The sequence below is a fragment of the Pantherophis guttatus genome, chromosome 2, assembly GCF_059756535.1.
Source record: "Pantherophis guttatus breed Tessera chromosome 2, ASM5975653v1, whole genome shotgun sequence".
Lineage (NCBI taxonomy): Eukaryota > Metazoa > Chordata > Lepidosauria > Squamata > Colubridae > Pantherophis > Pantherophis guttatus.
Window position 1 is genome coordinate 105,145,370 of NC_142064.1, and position 18,518 is coordinate 105,163,887.

An 18,518-nucleotide genomic window follows, 5' to 3' on the forward strand; every position below is an offset into this window, starting at 1 on the left:
GGAACTGATTGCTGCCTCTAAAGCTGATTGCAGAGTTTAGAATTTTGCTGCATCTGTAGTTTCCCGGGAAATTCTGAAAGAGCCTGTGGGGAGATTGGATAAAAGTTGGGAATTCAGGGTCTATCTAAATTATTTTCTATAGAGAATAAATTATTTTCCATCAAGATTTTTTTATTAAAGCTACCAATTAAATAGAAAATATTGTTAATCCTAGACTGAGTCATAAAATGAAAGGAATTAAACATTTTAAAATTCTAATTTAAAGGTATGCATAAAGGTATGTTTTTGATAATTTATTAATATAATCCACTATGAATATTGCAAGTGTGAAATAAAATTAAAGCTACATACATGTTGCAAAAATTCAGTATAATCAGATTTTAATGTTGAAGTTTTTTTAAAGGCATCAGCCAGCCCACTTTGCTGATATAGAAGATAAGCACTGGTAAATCACTTCCTATTCATTGCCAAAATCCCTGCCTGTTGTGTCCATGTGTTTGGCCCAGAGTCGAGTTCAACACAACAGCAAATTCACTTTGTTAGCTTTTCTGAGAAGCAGAGAAATTAAGTTTTTCTTCTCTACTCATCAAAATTGCTAATGACAATATGTTCTCTTTTCTCCTTTATAGCTGATAAAGTTGCAGGTTGAGGTTACAAAAAACAATGAAATTATTTTTTCAAGAATGTGCCCTTGTAATACTTTCAGACTTCTCTGTTAGCACAGGTTGCCTTATTTATATATTTATTCATTAGATTTTTATGCTACCTGTATTACTTTATAAGTAACTCAAGGCAGTGAACATTCCTAATATTGCCCCCAAGATTCCCCTAATATTCCCCCCCCCAAATATTCCTAATATTTCCCCACAACAATTCTGTAAGTGCATTGGGCTGAGAGAGAGTGACTGACCCAAAGTCACAAAGTCAACCATATTTAAGGCAGGACTAGTACTCACAATCTCCTGGTTTCTAAGCCAGTGTTTTCACTACTACACCAAACTGGCTCTTTTAAGGCAAGTAACAGTGATTGTTTAAAAAGTGTTTAAAATGCTAGTGGAAATTATATCTTCTGCCAGCTCCACTCCCCCATGTCCCTGACTTGAATTTCCTGCAAAAGTTGTTACGGGAGTAGGAACTTAGCACCCACCAGTCTCCTAGGAAAATGAAATATTCTAGGAAATATTAAAAAGGCAGAATATTATATTTTCCCTAAAGGAGAAACATATTTCTAAAGACAAACTCAGAGCCTCAGCTCCCTGTCCCCCCCACCCCAGCAGATATTTTGGTGCCAACCTATCTACAAGACAAAGGCTGGGCCAGCTTATCTACAACACAAAAGACATGGCCTTCAGGACATGATAGGATTAGCCCTCACTCAAGATCCAAACCAGGACAAAGTCATTAAGCCATAATAGGAATTGCCCAAAAGCCCCTTCATTACATCATCACCCAGCAAGATTCAACCAGGCCTGGGACTCAAGACAACCTACAAAGTTACCCCTGCATAGCCCCATGGGAGTCTGATAACCAGAGTACATTCCTTACAAGGAACAGGAAGCTCCAAGGCGGGGCCCAAGAGAGGGTATAAATCTCTCTCCCTCTCTCACTCATGTGCTCTTTTTGCCCAGGACTTCAAACCATGTGGTCCTGTCCACCATTAAACCATCTTTCCAAACAGTCTCCATGTTTCCAGTGTCTTTCTTCCCACTTGGAACTGAACCCAGATGGACATTTCTTCCAGCATGGGGAAACAGCCAAATGCAACATTTAGTTACATGTGCACATGGATTGCACTGAGCCATTTGGCTTGTTGATTATGCAATCATGCTACAGTTGGCATGTTGCATGAAAATTATGTATTGTTGACTTTTGAGGGGCAGATAACATGGGTTTTGTTATTTGTTAACTAACATAGTTACTTTGTTTTTTAATCTGATTTATATTCTTTCTTTTAAAGTGATGTTCAAGATTTATTAGCTTTTAACATTCCTAAACTGATAAACAAGCTGGAGACTAGCTCCTGATAAGAAAAGTTTGTTAGTACAAATTGGGGTCTGTCTTATCTTTTTTTGTGAATCCTACACAACCTTTCTCCTTACAATTTATTTCCCTTCAGACCTCATTTTAATAAACATGTATGCTGTTATCCTGTCCAATCAACTTTCCTGTTTCAGATTTCTTTGTTATGTTAATTATAAAAGGGGATATAAGCTAAAAATCGGGGTTCCCACTTTGAATGAGGAATCCCTTTTGTCTGAATATTCTGATAAATTATAATAAAATGATCTTCCTGTCTCCGTTTGTCTCATTGGAAAATATGCACACTGAAGCACGAGCCTGAAAAAGCCATATTTAGCCATCACTTTTCACACACCATTGTGCCATAGTTAACCATGGTTTGTGGAATAAACCTAAATTGGCTGGATTAACACCACACTAAAACATAAAATCTAAAATCAGATATACAATCCTGGTGTTAACATGCTAAATCACAGTCTAATCTGATTTTTCTTCTAAATTTATCTTATTATGGACATTTTATAATGAATTTGGGGAAAAAGAGGAAAGCTAGGATGAAATTAGCTAAGAGAATGTTTTCTCTGAAGTATCTTATTAGGCAGTCTTGAAAATAAAATCTAGCCTTCTTCCATGGGATTCTATGCAGGACTTAGTTTACTGAGAATGAATGGGTTAACTGCCTTGTTCATATGCTATGAGTAGATTCCTTTGAACATTATAGGGTGGATGGACTAATATTTCATGTGGGTGGGAATTTATGTCTCCACCCTTTCCTTACTTTGGGCTTCCTGTTTTATAAGGAACTTGGATTACCAGGCACGGAAGTTTTACTCTCTTCCCTTTTTGGAAGAGCTGCCAAAGGTCACGCAGCCAGGGGCCCACTCTGCAAATGTAAGGGGCAAGCTGGCCAAACTATGATCCCACTGGGGTTCTTTCAAGTTTTAGTAATTCTGGTAAGTGGAAATTTAAGGAAAATGGCTGAAGGAGAAAGTGAAACTCGGGGAATATGATCTTAAAGGCAAAGGAGAACGCCAGTTGCTACTATATTTGATTTTTAATTATTTTGTATTTGTTAATCTGAATTGGGTGGTTTCTGTGGGCCAGGCATAATATAGGAGATAATACTGATGTTAGACCATTCAATTTTGTCCTTGTTTGTCTTTCTCTGTTGATTGATTCTTCTTCCCTTGAAGATTTGGCAGCAATCTTCATAAAACTTTGCCTCCGGAAAAAAATATTTTAGTGTATGGACCTCTTTTAGTTGGTGAGGTATTTTTGATGAGTATAGAGGATTTTTATTTGCTTGGATAATGTGTTTTCATTCTTTAATTTTATGTTAATATATTACTTCAAGGAGGTGAGTGTGTTAGAGATAAATGAGAATGATTTTTAGCCCTTTCATTACTATTAACAACTCCATTAACATCCAGGAGATATTCAAAATAGGACAGAGTAGCTGTGAATGTTCACTTCCAAACAGGGAATACTTTCCAAAAAATCAAATTAAATCAGTCACACAAATAAATGGAGAATGGTTAAAAAAATGTTCCATAGAAATCATGTTTTGTTGTTCATCCAGAGGGAAAAAAGCATTTCATTTTTTTAAAAGAACCCAAAATATAGATTTGCAGTTGCTAGCCAGCTAAATTTAGGAATAAAGGAACTTATTACATTAAGACCTAAAAGCATTAACACATTAATAGCAGCAGCCTATACTCTGGAAAACTGCCCATTAACTTTCCACAGTACATATTTCTTAAACTGTCTGCAATTGTGGACCTATTGTATACTCTTGATTGAAAATTGGTACACTCCTATATCCACAGTGAGGGAGGAAGGGGATACCTGCCTAGGCAGCCTGATGAGCGAAATCAACACTGGTGATCAATGAGGTTACAGATGTCACAGCCAGATAGCACTTACATCCAAAATAAAGCATTTGAAAGGTTTTCATTAGAAATGTATGAATGCATATATAATACTTAATGCTTTCCTTAAGAATCAGCAGTTTGATATCATTGAAAGGTTTAAAATCCAGACTAATGTAATGTGGTAGTATGCTTCCATATTGTTTTACAAAATGTATAAATATGTTTGTGTTTTTAATAATACTCTATAGGATTTAACAACAGAGATATCAGGGGAAAAGTGAATTTACATATGTGCAAATATAAAAAGGAAGATTTTTTGTTATGAAAGTATGATGCAAATTTCATTATCCTGACATCACTGTGGTTAGAAATGGACACTTAATTTAATAAAGCTCATGTTCTTTACCTGGTTTTAGTATATTGTAATTGATATTTTAGTTGTCTCCATGATCCTGAATTTCTTCACCATTCAATATACAACTAGACAAAGTATGTGGAGAATTAAAATATCTTTGTTTTTAATAACATTCTGCTTTGTATCCATTCTGTTATAATGATTTGCTTTACTGTACTACATTCACCAGTTTGATGTAGTGATTGAGATGCTGGCCTAGAAATCAGGAAGTGTGAGTTCTAGTCCTACCTTAGACATGAAATCCAACTGGATGACTTTGAGCCAGTCACTTTTTCTCAGCTCCACCCACCTCATAGGGTTGTTGTTGTGAAAATATAAGTAGGAAGAGTATTAGGTATGTTCTCCGCCTTGAGTTATTTATAAAAATAAAAGGGGGGGAATAAAATAAATAATAAATGTATCTCCTATTTGGTGGCATGTGGGTAGCAATACATTGGGTTTCAAGGCAGACCCTAGTTTAGAGATTCTGAGAAAAATATGAGAAAAAAATCTAAGATAAAGCTTGTTGCAAACATGAGACTGAGAAGAATCTAGTAAATAATTTTCTCTGTTGACTTCAGATTATAGTTCCAACTAATTAGAAACAGCAGACATAGGTGAACCCAGGACCTGGTTTAAAGGTTGAGTGTGGTGGTGTGCAAGATTAATATAGTTCAGTGATTTAGAGTGTCATCTGAACACTTTTTTTACTATTTTGTATGAATCAAGCCCATTGACTTATTCAACAAATTATGGTTTGAATTTTATTTATTTTATTTTTATTTTATTTAATTTGATTTATATGCCGCCCTTCTCTGGAGACTCAGGGTGGCTTACAATGCGCTAAGCAATAGCCTTCATTCTTTTGTATATTTATACAAAGTCAGCTTATTGCCCCCACAACTGGGTCCTCAATTTACCTACCTTAGAAAGGATGGAAGGCTGAATAGGTATCTATTTCTTAGCATGAATTATAACCCAGTTATAATTTCTAAGTAAATATGGAACTGAAAGGAACAGAACAGAATAGAATAGAATGAGCTGCAAGGGACCTTGGAGGTCTTCTAGTCCAGCCCCCTGCTCAAGGAGGAGAACCTATACTATTTCAGATAAGGGACTGTCTAGAGTGGGGTGTCAAACTCACAGCCCGTGGGCCAGGTGCATCCTGTGCTGGCCATACCCACCACTGATTTAGTGAAGGGAAAAGTTGTGATATGTCACGTGATGATGACGTGACAACATGAGTTTGACACCCTAGAGATTCTTCTTAAAAACATCCAGTAATGGAGTGCCCACGATTTCTGGAGGCAAGCTGTTCCACTGGTTAATTGTCCTCACTGTTAGGAAGTTTCTCCTTAATGCCAGGTTGCTTCTCTCTTTGATTAGTTTCCAATCATTGTTTCTTATCCTGTCCTCCAGTGCTTTGGTGAATAATTTCTTTGTGGCAGCCCCTCAAGTACTGGAATACTGCTATCATGTCACCCCTAATTCTTCTTTTCTTTAGACTAGCCAAACCCAAATCCTGCAGCCGTTCTTCATATGTTTTAGTCTCCAGGCCTTTGATCATCTTAGTTGCTCTTCTCTGAACTTTTTCCAAAGTCTCAACATCTTTTTTGTAGTGTGGTGACCAGTGGTGGGTTCCTCCTGGTTCGGTCCGGTTCGGCTGAGCTGGTAGCGGTGACGATATGACGTCACCGAACCGGTTCTCCCCCCCCCGCCCTCCCCCCCACCCACGTTATTCTTACCTTTTATTTGGTCCCACCCCCATCTATTGCTGCCTCCTGAGTCCCAGCTGATGACTAGAGGGAAAAAAACTGTTTAAACTCTTGCCGCGGGGCTTCAAAGGGTCGTCCTACAGCTGATCAGTGTTAAAAGCAAACAAATAAGTCGGGTCATAAGTGCGAGGACTGGTCGTAAGTGCGAGAACCTTCCAGAAATGACTCTGACCAGCTAGCCATGCCCACCTAGTCACATGACCTCCAAGCCACACCCACAAAATAAGCCACGCCCACAGAGCCGGTAGTAAAAATATTTAGAACCCACCCGTCGTGGTGACCAAAATTGATTGCAGTATTCCAGGTGTGGTCTTACTAGGATTTTATAAAATGGTACGAATACTTCACATGATCTTGATTTTATGCCTCTGTTTATGCAACCCAGGATTGTATTAGCTTTTTTGGCTACTGTTGCACACTGCTGGCTCATATTCAAGTGATCATCCACTAAGATTCCAAGGTCCCTCTCACTGTTACTGTTTTTGAGCCACGTCTCATCTAATCTGTACTTACACCTTTGATTTTTCCTGCCTAAATATCCATCCTGTTGGATAAGGCCCATGATTCAAGGTTGTCAAAAAAAAATTTGAACTTGAACTTCTCTTCTGGGGGGTTGGCTATTCCTGCCAGTTTAGTGTCATCTGCAGATTTGATGAATTCCCCTTCTATTCACTCATCTAAGTCATTTATGAAGATATTGAAGAGTACTGGGCGTAAAACAGAGCCTTGTGGTACCCCACTACTTACTTCTCTCCATGTGGATTTAGTACCATTAAGGATTACTTGTTGAGTACGGTTTGTCAGCCAGCTACAAATCCATCTGGTGGTTATGTTGTCTATTCCACATTTTTCTAGCTTACCAAGAAGTCGGTTGTGGTCTACTTTGTCAAATGCCTTACTGAAATCTAAGTATACTATGTCCACAGCATTTCGCTGGTCTAGTTATTTAGTGACTTTATTAAAGAATGAGATATGATTGGTTTGGCACAGAGTTTGATGCCGGTTCAGACCAGTTTGCCCAAACCGGTGGTTTCAATTCTGTGCTGTTCGGAGAACTGGCAAATCGGACTACTGGCTGGCTGTGCCTCCACCCATTTTTCGGGCCATTTTTCTGGCCAAAATCGGCCTGAAAACAGCCTGAAAAACGCCCCAAAACAGGCCGTTCTCAGTCCATCTTTCCGGCCAAAATTGGCCTAAAAACATACTGAAAATGGCCCCAAAAATGTCCAAAACCAGGCCATTTTCAGGCCATTTTTCTGGCTAAAATTGCCCCAAAAATCAGTCTGAAAACAGCCCAAGAAAGCTGGCTGCAAGAGGAAGAGAAGCCGGGTGAGCCAGACCCAGATGTGTCCCGAATCCCCTTATCCCAGCAGCAGCAACCTCACACTCTTCCTCTCTCTGCTAGCCCCCTTCTTCACACAGGATCGCTCAGCAACGGAGACGGAACGGGAGAAGGGGATAGTGTTTCTATGTGCTCCAATTTCTGTGTGGCACCCTCCCCTCAATGCTAGTGGCCACCGCTGCCCCGTTTTCCCTCTCTGTCTCTGCTGCTGGGTGATCCCAGGGGTGAAATGCTCCAGGTTCGGACAGGCTCAGGAGAGTAGGTAGCGATGGCGGCAGGCAGTTCGGAGAACCGGTAGCAAAAATCCCTGCCCCTGCCCCCCATGCCCAGCTGAGCCCCACGATCATCAGAGCCTTTTTTTCCTTTTAAATGGCTTTGACCAGCCAAGCTCTGACATCCCAGCTGAGTTGCCTGCTAATCAGGCAACTCAGCTTGGATCGCCAGAGCCATGTAAAAGAAAAAAAGTTTCTTTTTTTCTCCCCCCCCTTCTCCCAACCTCCAGCTTGCTTACCTTAGCTGCTGATCGCATGAGAATCGCAATCCATGCATCAGCAAGCAACTGAATCTCCCTGCCTGCAATCAAGCTCATCGGTGAGCAGCTCTTTCTGCCTTCCTGCCTAGACTTGTGGACTTCAACTCCCAGCAAAGCTGGCTGAGGAATTCTGGGAGTTGAAGTCCACAAGTCTTAAAGTTGCCAAGTTTGGAGATCCCTATTCTATTGGGTAAGTTTTTTTCCCCTTTGGGAGCTTTAAAAAAAATAGTTAATTGGGGTTTTTTTTAGTTGTTCTTTTTTTAGACCTAGCCATTTAAAGTTTAGGAAGTTTTAAATTTAGCTGCTTTTATATAAAAATAAAAATAAATTAAAATAAAATAATATTTGTGCAGCTTTCTGAGATTTAGTGTGTTTCTGTAGTGTTTCACTCTAACTACACAAACACACAAAATCTCACAAAGCTGTATGTGGAATTTTGTGTGTGTAAAGTGTGAAAGTTGGTTTTTTGGGCTTTTTGTGGCTGTGTGAGGTTCCTGCTTGTTGCGGGGCCATTTTGAGCCTAGCACAGCTGCTTTTACATTGTGGGTGAGCCAGTTGTGTTGTGTTGTGTTTTGTAGGTTAAAAAAGGGCAAAGAAGTGACATTGACTTGGCCATGCCCACCCAGTCACCTTACCACCAAGCTCCGCCCACTAATTAAGCCACGCCCACAGAACCGGTAGCAAAAAAATTTAGATTTCACCCCTAGGTGATCCCATGTGAAGAAGGGGGCTAGCAGAGAAGGGAGAGTGCAAGGTTGTTGCTTCTGGGATGAGGGGACTCGGGAAGCGTCTGGGTCCAGTTTACCCAGCTTCTCTTCTTCTCACAGCCAGCTTTTCCAGTCTAGCTTAACGCACTCTCTCTCTCTCTCTCTTTCTCTCTCTCACACACACACACACAGAGGTTGGATCCTTCTTTCCTCCTGCTCCCCCCCCCCACCAGAGACCCCTGGATTCCTTCCCCAACCCTGCCTGTCCCATACAGGTACCACCCACAAGTGATGTAGAGTTGGCCACGCTCATTCAGTCACATGGAACCCCCAGCCACGCCACCCAGCCACGCCCACCCAGCCAGTCATTAGGGTAAGGTGACCAGATGTCCCGCTTTTGGCGGGATAGTCCCGATTTTTAGCAATTTGTCCCGCGTCCCGCAGCGTTTTTAACAAGTCCCGATTTTTCATTCTGCCTCCTGAGTCTCGGCTGCCTCCTGAGTCCCAGCTGATGGCTAGAGGGAAAAAAACTGTTTAAACTCTTGCAGTGGGGCTTCAAAGGGCCACCCTACAGCTGATCAGTGTTAAAAGAAAACAAATGAGTAGACCGATGCCTGCAAAAATAGAAAAAACAGCCCCTTACAGCTTCCGCATAGGTTAATTAGCTGCAAAGAGTTCCTGGAGCAGATTTTTTTCCCCCTAGCTATGCTGAAAAAGCGAAAGCAAAAGTAAAGCTGCAACGTGACAAAATGAGGCAGAGAGATTTCTTTTTCTTTTTCCTCACCAAAAAAGGTAGGTGCAAAACTGCAAACAATGGGAAATTTAGGGCAAAAGAGGAGAGTTCAAGATTTTAAAGCACAAAAGAAAAAAAGCTCTATTTAACTAGGGAATTGTAATAATTGAGATACTATTAATAATTGTATATTGTGTTGAAAGCAGAAATGGTTAAGTTGTGGTTTGGAGGAATATATGGGGGAAATTATTTGGTTTATTATTATTGGTAAATATAATTGATTTGTAAGAAATTGGATTGCATGGAAATAATTGGAATATTCATGTTCATATTGATTAATATACAAAAAAGATAGTTATATAACTAATTGATTTATATTAAAATGTTGAATTTGTATTAAACAACTGTATTACATAATTACATAATTAACCAATGTGAGGATGGATATAAAAATAGATGACAATGGGAAAGGGTATAATATAGAATAGAAGGGAAAAATTGAATTTGATTAAGATTAGAGATGAGGATGAAGGGTAATATTGTTTTTTTACAAAAATAGATGAGGAATAAATATGGCAAAAAGGAAATATAGAAATTGTAAATTTAATTGAAATGACTAAACACCGTTTAAATTTGCGAACCAGCCAAATATTCTGTTCAAAGAAAATACATTGTATGTTTGTATGTGTGTTTCTAATTATTGCTATTTATTCATATTTGTTCTCTTTTATTCTTTAAAGTTTAACAATTCATTCTTTATCTTAATATTTGCTTGGGGTTGGCTTTCTTCCCTTTCATCTTTTTTATTGTACAGCAGTCTTTCTCCTCAAACCTACCACCTCTCTCTTTTCTTTCCTTCTTACTTTCTCTTCCCCCCCCTCTTCTTCTCCTCCCTACTTCCTCTTCCTTTCTCCTTCTCCTCCTCTCTTCCTCCCTCTCTTACCCTCCCTCCTACTCTAATTTCCCTTCCCTTCCTTCATCCCTCTCTATTGCTGTATCCTTTTATGCATATGGACTACTCAGAGGGCTGAAAAAGTTATTTTTGACTGGTCCTCACACTTTTGACCAGTCCTCGAACTTACGACTATCCTCACATTTTACGTTTTTTGCCCTATCTTATCATCATGGTGAAGAGAAGCAGTTGTGAAATGAGTGACATGGTTGTTAAGAATGCTGCACGGACATAAATGTGAGGATGGTCATAAGTGTGAGGACCAGTCAAAAGTGCGAGGACCTGTCAGACCTTTCAGCCCTCTGAGTAGTCCCTATACACATAGCCATGGCCACCCAGTCACATGACCAGCTAGCCACGCCCACCCAGTCACATGACCTCCAAGCCATGCCCACAAAATAAGCCACGCTTACAATGGTGTCCCTCTTTACCAATGTTAAAATCTGGTCACCTTACATTAGGGAAGAGAACCAGTTGTTAAAAAATTTGGAGCCCACCACTGGTTTGGCATGATCTGTTTTTAACAAACCCGTGCTGGCTACTAGTTATAACGTTTTACTGACTAATGCTGAGAAATATTTAGAGGCAATTCTGACATTGTTGTGTTATTATTGTCAAATTCCCTCTTTCTAAGCCTTGATTCTGAGATTTGTTCAGAAACACAATTACAAAATATAAGTAGAAAAGCAATTGAAACGATGTCCTATATTGCTTTATATCTTTAAGTATCTCTATATGCTGCTTGAACTTTTTTAAAAACTGCATTGGAAGAGACCACTGTTCCTGGCCTCTTTAAATGGTGACCTCTGGCACATCCATTATACTTTCGTTTCTACTTACTACAAAAAATGTTTGTGGGGTTCTATTTTCTTTCCCCCTCCCAATCAGAACATGATTATTGATTAATGGTCAGTAAGCACCTGGATGAGGAGAATTCCAGAAGTTTTTAGTAGGATCTTTAGTTTTAGGTCCATTGTTGGCAGAACTGAGTTCTTGACAGTTTTACCTCACATATTCCCTGTTTAGCATAAAGACACTTGACATGACCCAGATCCCATAGTATGAGGCTGGCAGGGAAGTTAGAAGTTAGGAAAAAAAGAACACGACTTATAGAAGCCTATCTTCCGTATTAATACTGTTACTAAGAATAGACAGAACAAATTGTTTATGTTGGCATATGAGAGCAAAGGTTTTTTTTTTAATGAAGCTTTTAAGTTGCACAAGAATTTCCAAGCTGCTGTTAAGTCAGTAAAATATAAGAAACTTCCTGAAAGAGGAATATGTAGGCATCAGATGTTTTCTTTAGCTCATTAATTGTTAATTTTAATTAATTTAATAACTGTTAATTGCTCACTCAATCTCATATAATTGCTGCTACAATCTCAGCATCTTAAAACACAGTTAAAAAGTTATCTGGCCAGAAAAAAATGAACAAGGTTTGGCAGTTAGAATTTTAACTTTTTAAAATAATTATTATTTCTTTTAAAATAATAACACAAATAGAAAAAAACAAAAAGAACAAAACACAAAGATACGTACATTATAAAAAACATCCTTTTCCCACGCTATATTATTTTATGGGGAAATTCAACATTAAAAATTGGGGAAAAGATGGTGATATGGAAAAATTGGATGAAAGCAGAAATATTGATTTGGTAGATAATGAGAATGAATTTTTAACATGTTGCACTGAGACAAATACCATATTCTATCTGTCTTCATTCTGTGTATCTCAATGACTTCGGCTACAATATTTAACATTGTATGGAATAGAAGTGTTTTCTTCTTCTGAGATGGTGCAATAGTCATAAGTGTGAAAAACAGTCATGTCACTTTTTTAAAGTGTCACTTTTTAAATTTTAAAGTTGTGATTTCAAACTGTGATTAAATTAATGGTTTTAAGTCTGTAACCTATATTATACCTTATATATTGAATTTATTTTTTTTCTGTTATATCTTTTTCACGTATTTTTAAGCACTAGTTTTAGTGCTTAAAACGTATGTATATATATATATATATATATTTTCTTACTTCTTCGTAGGGTTTATGTGTGTTTTTCCTCTAGCCAGGTTTTCCCTACGTAACCAAGGTTTTTCTGCAGCCCTAGCTCAGTAGAATCACATCCACTCGATTCTGGGCTTTTTTCTTTTCTGGTAGCCAGCAAGTTCTTCCTGCTAGGTGGGAGACTTATATAGATCTATTTCTAGCTTGTTTGCTTTCATCAGTAAGCCACACCCACATCTTATGTATCCTCCCTGTAAAGGTATAGTATCTATTTTCTTACTTCTTCGTAGGGTTTATGTGTATTTTTCCTCTAGCCAGGTTTTCCCTACGTAACCAAGGTTTGATGAAAGCAAACGAGCTAGAAATAGATCTATATAAGTCTCCCACCTAGCAGGAAGAACTTGCTGGCTACCAGAAAAGAAAAAAGCCCAGAATCGAGTGGATGTGATTCTACTGAGCTAGGGCTGCAGAAAAACCTTGGTTACGTAGGGAAAACATATATACATCTATCTATCTATCTATCTATCTATCTATCTATGTATCTATGTATCTATGTATCTATGTATATATGTATATATGTATATATGTATATGTATGTATGTAGGTCTTTGGTTATTTGGGTTTTCTCCCGTGTAAAATTGGAGGTGTCTCGGCAACGTTTCGACGAAGTCTCATTCGTCATCTTCAGGTTGGTGTTTTCGGCTTCGTGCTTCTAGGAGCAATGTGTGTGATCGCAGCTGTTTCTTCCTTTTAACTGCCAGTGGGGGTGTGAACTGATTGGGTGGGAGCTTGGCTGTATTCTGATTGGGTGGAGGTGTGTTCTAATTGGAGGTTTGGCTGTGCTCTGATTGGATGGGGGATTGGCTGTGCTCTGATTGGCGGGGTGTGTGTTCTGTTTAGGTGGGGTCTTGGTTGTGCTCGGGTTAGTTTGAGTAGCAGGGGGATTTGAGCTGGTGAACTGTGTTGCTGTTGTTTGGCTTTGTGTTCGTGGCCGTGCCACCTCTTCATGAAAGGGTGGGGCTATATTCAGTGTATAAGACACACCCAATTTTTCACCCTCTTTTAGGGGGGGGAAGTGTGTCTTATACTCCGAAAAATACGGGTAGGTAATGTATGACTTACAACCACAATTGAGCCCAACATTTTTGTTACTGAGATATTTGTTAAGTGAGTTTTGTCCCATTTTACAACCTTTCTTGCTATAGTTGTTAAGTGAATCACTGCAGCTATTAAGTTAGTAACATGGTTGTTAAGTCAATCTGGCTTCCCCATTGACTGCTTGTCAGAAGGTCACAAAAGATGATCACATGACCATGGGACACTGCACCTGTCATAAATATGTGTCAGTTGCCAAGTGTCTGAATTTTGATCACATGACCATGACCATGAGGATGCCCCAGAGGCCATAAGTGTGAAAAATGGTTGTAAATCACTTTTTTCAGTGCAACTGTAACTTACCACTAAATGAATTGTTGTAAGTTGAGGACTACCTGTATCATGCTAAATTGTAATTTGGTTCTTTTACTTCGGGTTTAATATGTTGTGTGGACTAATTCAACAAAATTTGGTTTAAATCATGATTAATTATGAGCCACAGATGACTTTAATCTACATTATTGGATATGAACTGAAAACCCATATAAATAAAACAGATGAGGAAGTGTTTTTACAAAATTTATGATCCTAGTGTTCTTGCCTTGGTTCACACCAGACTTAATTGATTTGCCTATTCCTCCACAGATGATACTTTTGCAGCCTGGGGCCCCATACAACCTGCAGGACAGTTGCCCATTTTGTTGTGTAGTGCTGATAAATTCTCTTTTTGTTACATTGTAATATTCTAATTGTAGAATATTAAGACAGATGTTATATTAATTAGAGGAGTGTTCTAGGTTTAACAGTCCATTTTTCCCCCAAATTGAATTTAATTTGTACTGGTCAGTCAGAATAGTTTATATGCTAATTGTTACAATGAAGTAACCAGATTTGCCTGTTGGAAAATGGAGAATAATGTGCAACTCAACAAAAACGAATAAAATGTACAGGATGGCTGCTTATTTTTTAATTGCCCTTTTTATAATCCTCCATCCCTTAACTGAATTATCAACAATCTGAATAATACTATTACTTTCATTTTGAGAATATATATTCTAGAATCCATTGCCTTAAAGAATATGTCTTTGTGGAGGGTCTAAATGATTAGGAGATAATCAGCCTTTGCTGAAAATTGCCTTACTTGTACTGCTATTCTTCACAGGTAAATCTAATCCTAATTCAGTTGAGAATTGGGGAGTCCTTGGCAATACCCCTCATTTCTGAGCCCAAGCGAATCCATGGTGTTTTAGCAGAGAAACATACTTTCATTCACTTGAACGGAAGAGAGAGGAGAGATGTTCAGTGCCAAGTCGGGCACTATCTTCATCCAAATGGAACTCATTGCTGTATTAAGTGCCACAAAGGTATTACTCTAATTTATATTTTATTCATGTGTTTGCATTTCAGTATTTTCAGGATTCTTACCCCTGAAAGATGTTATCTGGCATTTTTTTCTTTTAAACTTCAACTCACATGTATAATATTGGGGGGGGGGAAGTCTTTTGTAACAACTGACAGCTTTCCAGTGAAGAAGGAATAGTGGTATCCTTCTTATGTATGTATATCATATAAGAGAAAATGTTAAGTATTAATTATTAAGCTATACATGTATGACTGAGTTCACACATTATAGTACATTTAAGTATAGCATAGTTATTTGGTTAAAACAATGGAAAAAGTGACAACCTGTCCTATGTGGTTTGTAAGCAGTGTTTTATGACTTAATGTAATGTATGAACTATTAATTTTGTGGTTTATTCAACAAAACATTATTAAAATTTTTATTTTGTACAATTGCATCTTTGGACACGCTATGAGTTTGTGCTAGTATACTATATATTGAGGGGATGGGCCAAAAGTGTGTTAGCTTGTACAGAGTAGCACAAACTTCCTCAGGGTAAACTTGGGGTATGTTTATGCTTATGACATTGCTACCCCAAATATGCCAAAACTGACAGGTTACTTTAAATGAGGAATGCTGTATTTGCCATGGTATGACTAACCTACAAGTTCTCTGTCTTATTCATAAGTATTATGTGAAAATATCCATTCTAGTAGGTAAGACCATTTCATTTTGAATTGAAAAGGGATCTTAATAGGTGGATGAAAAAATGCTAGATCTGTGGGGAAGAATCGGTATAGTGGGCCTGAATATTGCGTTAAGATTGATACAAATCTGAAAGCACTGCCTGTTGCTTGCATTTAATTCTTTTATCCACATTTGAACATTAATATATTAAACTTTTATAGAAGGAAGAAACATCAAGGACATTGCTGTCCAAGTTATAGCTCTTATATGGCTGCTTTAGTTTTCCCAATTATAAAGAATATCATTCTCAATGACATTGAGCATACATTTTTAACTTCAATTATGCATTGGAACGAAACTGATTCCATTGGATTGGGCTCAACTTAAAAGTTCTTATTTAGCATGTTTGAGCTCCTGGCAAGTTCTTGGTCCTAACAATAGTTGGTATATAATCAATTTTCCAGCTTTATTGAGCAGAATATTAAAATTGTTTATAATTCTTATAAGAAAATAATGCTTTGAAGTAATTTTTATTTTAAATTGGCTAATAAGGCTTTTAAAAACAAGCAAAAAAGGAATTCTTACTCTTAATCACTTAATAAGTGACAATATTTCTGAAGAATTGGATGGATCAGTTGACTTCTAAATTGAATAAATAAATACATTTTATAAATGCTGAATAATAATATATCCACTTTGGTATGCCCACCATTTGGCCACAATGGCTTCTAAAACCCCAGAGGTACAGTGTGTTTGTGAAAGAATTCACTGAGAACTTAAACCATAATTTATTAGTATTATACATTTTAAAAATGTACAAAAATAATTTTGGACACTATACTAGAAATTTGGTATAATGAATTGGAATATCTTGCATTGCTCAGTGTTTAACTTCAACAATATATTGGAAGAAAAATAATATCATTTGCTTTTTAAAGATTTTAAGAATTGTAAGAAACATTTAATAGGATTTATAAATTTAGCCAAGTTTTTTCAGATTTATTGGGCCCTTCTGAAAATGTATAAAAAAGGTTATTGATATTCATCTCAATCTTTTTAAATTGGCTTTATAGTGAAGGAATGCCCATGTTGGATTCAACATTGTCTAAGAAATTGAATAGTAACAATTTGTATTAATATAAAACCAAATCTCTGAAACTATGGAATGACAGTGGAATTTAGAAATTCGAATGTTTGTGTTATTTCTTTTTTCTTTTGTTTTTAGTTCTTTTATTCTTTTTCAATTTCTTTTTTTCCTTTTTAAGCTTTTGGTTATTTTATCAAAGTTATACTTTGTGTGTCTGTGTACCTGTCTGTTTGTGTTGTGAAAAAAAACTACAGTGCTTTAAAATTCAACAAAAATATTTTCTAAAATGAAACAATAAGCAGGAAAGATTTAATAAACCTAAATAAAGATGGTCTGAACTTATAGTCTGAAGCATACATACAGGGGAGTGAAGGTATAGACTTAATTGAGGGTGTTTTTCCCGCCGCCATGAAAGAGGCGGTTGTGAAGCCCCTCCTCAAGAAGCCTTCCCTGGATCCGGCTATATTATCAAATTATCGTCCAGTCTCCAATCTTCGCTTTGTTGCGAAGGTTGTTGAGAGTGCGGTGGCACGACAACTACCCCGATACCTGGATGAAGTTGTCTATCTGGATCCATTCCAGTCGGGCTTCAGGTCACGATACAGCACAGAAACGGCATTGGTCGCGTTGGTTGATGATCTCTGGAGGGCTCGGGACAGAGGTTGCTCCTCTATCCTGGTCCTATTAGATCTCTCAGCAACTTTTGATACCATCGACCATGGTATCTTGCTGCACCGGCTGGAGGGGTTAGGAATAGGGGGCACCGTGCTTCGGTGGTTCTCCTCCTTCCTCTCTGACCGTTCGCAGTTTGTGTTGGCAGGGGGGCAGAGGTTGACCTCGAGGCACCTTATTTGTGGGGTGCTGCAAGGGTCAGTCCTCTCACCCCTTCTGTTCAACATTTATGTAAAACCGCTAGGCGAGATCATCCGTGGTTTCGGGGTGAGTGTTCATCAGTATGCTGATGACACACAGCTATACATCTCCACCCCAGACCACCCCAATGATGCCCTTGCTGTGATGTCCCGTTGCCTGGAGGCCGTACGGATCTGGATGGGGAGAAACAAGCTCAGACTCAACCCCTCCAAGACTGAGTGGCTGTGGCTTCCGGCGTCCCGGTATAGTCAGCTGGTACCATCACTGACAATTGGGAATGAGATCTTGCTCCCCACAGAGAGGGCACGCACCTTGGGTGTCCTCCTGGATTTACAGCTATCTTTAGAAGATCATTTGATGGCCGTGGCCAGGGGTGCCTTTTATCAGGTTCGCCTGATCTGCCAGTTGTGTCCCTTTCTGGATCGGGACGCCTTGCGCACGGTCATTCATGCCCTAGTCACCTCCCATATGGACTACTGTAATGCTCTCTACATGGGGCTCCCCTTGAAAAGCACCCGGAGGCTCCAACTGGTCCAGAATGTAGCTGCGCGGGTGATTATGGGCGCAGCTCGTTGCGTCCATGTAACACCTCTCCTACCCGAGCTGCACTGGCTCCCGGTGGTCTTCCGGGTGCGATTCAAGGTATTAGTTATCACCTTTAAAGCGCTCCATGGCTTAGGACCTGGATACCTACAATACCGTCTTTTGCCACCAATAGCCTCCCACCGACCAGTTCGTTCTCACAGGGAGGGACTACTCAGGGTACCGTCAGTCAAATTATGCCGACTGGCGACTCCCAGGGAGAGGGCCTTCTCTGTGAGGGCTCCAACCCTCTGTGAGGGCTCCAGCCCCCTGAGCAGGGCCGGATTTTCCTATAGGCTAACTAGGCTTCAGCCTAGGGCCTCAAGATCAAGAGGGGCCTACATTCCCTACATTCAAATTGTTAGCAAAATTAAAATTACACTTTCACTATAGGTGAAAGGGCCTCATAAGTGGAATAGCCTAGGGCCTCTTTGCATCTAAATCCGGCCCTGCCCCTGAGATACGAAATATCCTGATCTCCGTGCTTTCCGCCGTGCCCTCAAAACCCTGTTTAGCAGGGCT

General features: G+C 38.9%; 1 protein-coding gene across 2 annotated transcripts in view; it reads left to right on the forward strand.

Annotated features, from left to right (window-relative positions):
- LOC117661876 (tumor necrosis factor receptor superfamily member 1A-like) overlaps positions 1 to 18,518 on the forward strand; it is a 62,778-nt gene that overhangs the window by 1,044 nt on the left and 43,216 nt on the right. The window contains exons 2-3 of one of the 2 annotated variants that reach the window (XM_087888360.1): positions 2,820 to 2,972; positions 14,588 to 14,789. In XM_087888360.1, the coding sequence (XP_087744486.1) occupies positions 2,820 to 2,972; positions 14,588 to 14,789 (355 nt within the window). Of the gene's footprint in view, positions 1 to 2,784; positions 2,973 to 14,587; positions 14,790 to 18,518 lie in introns of those variants that run through there. The other variant, XM_034411122.3, reaches the window with a different exon arrangement.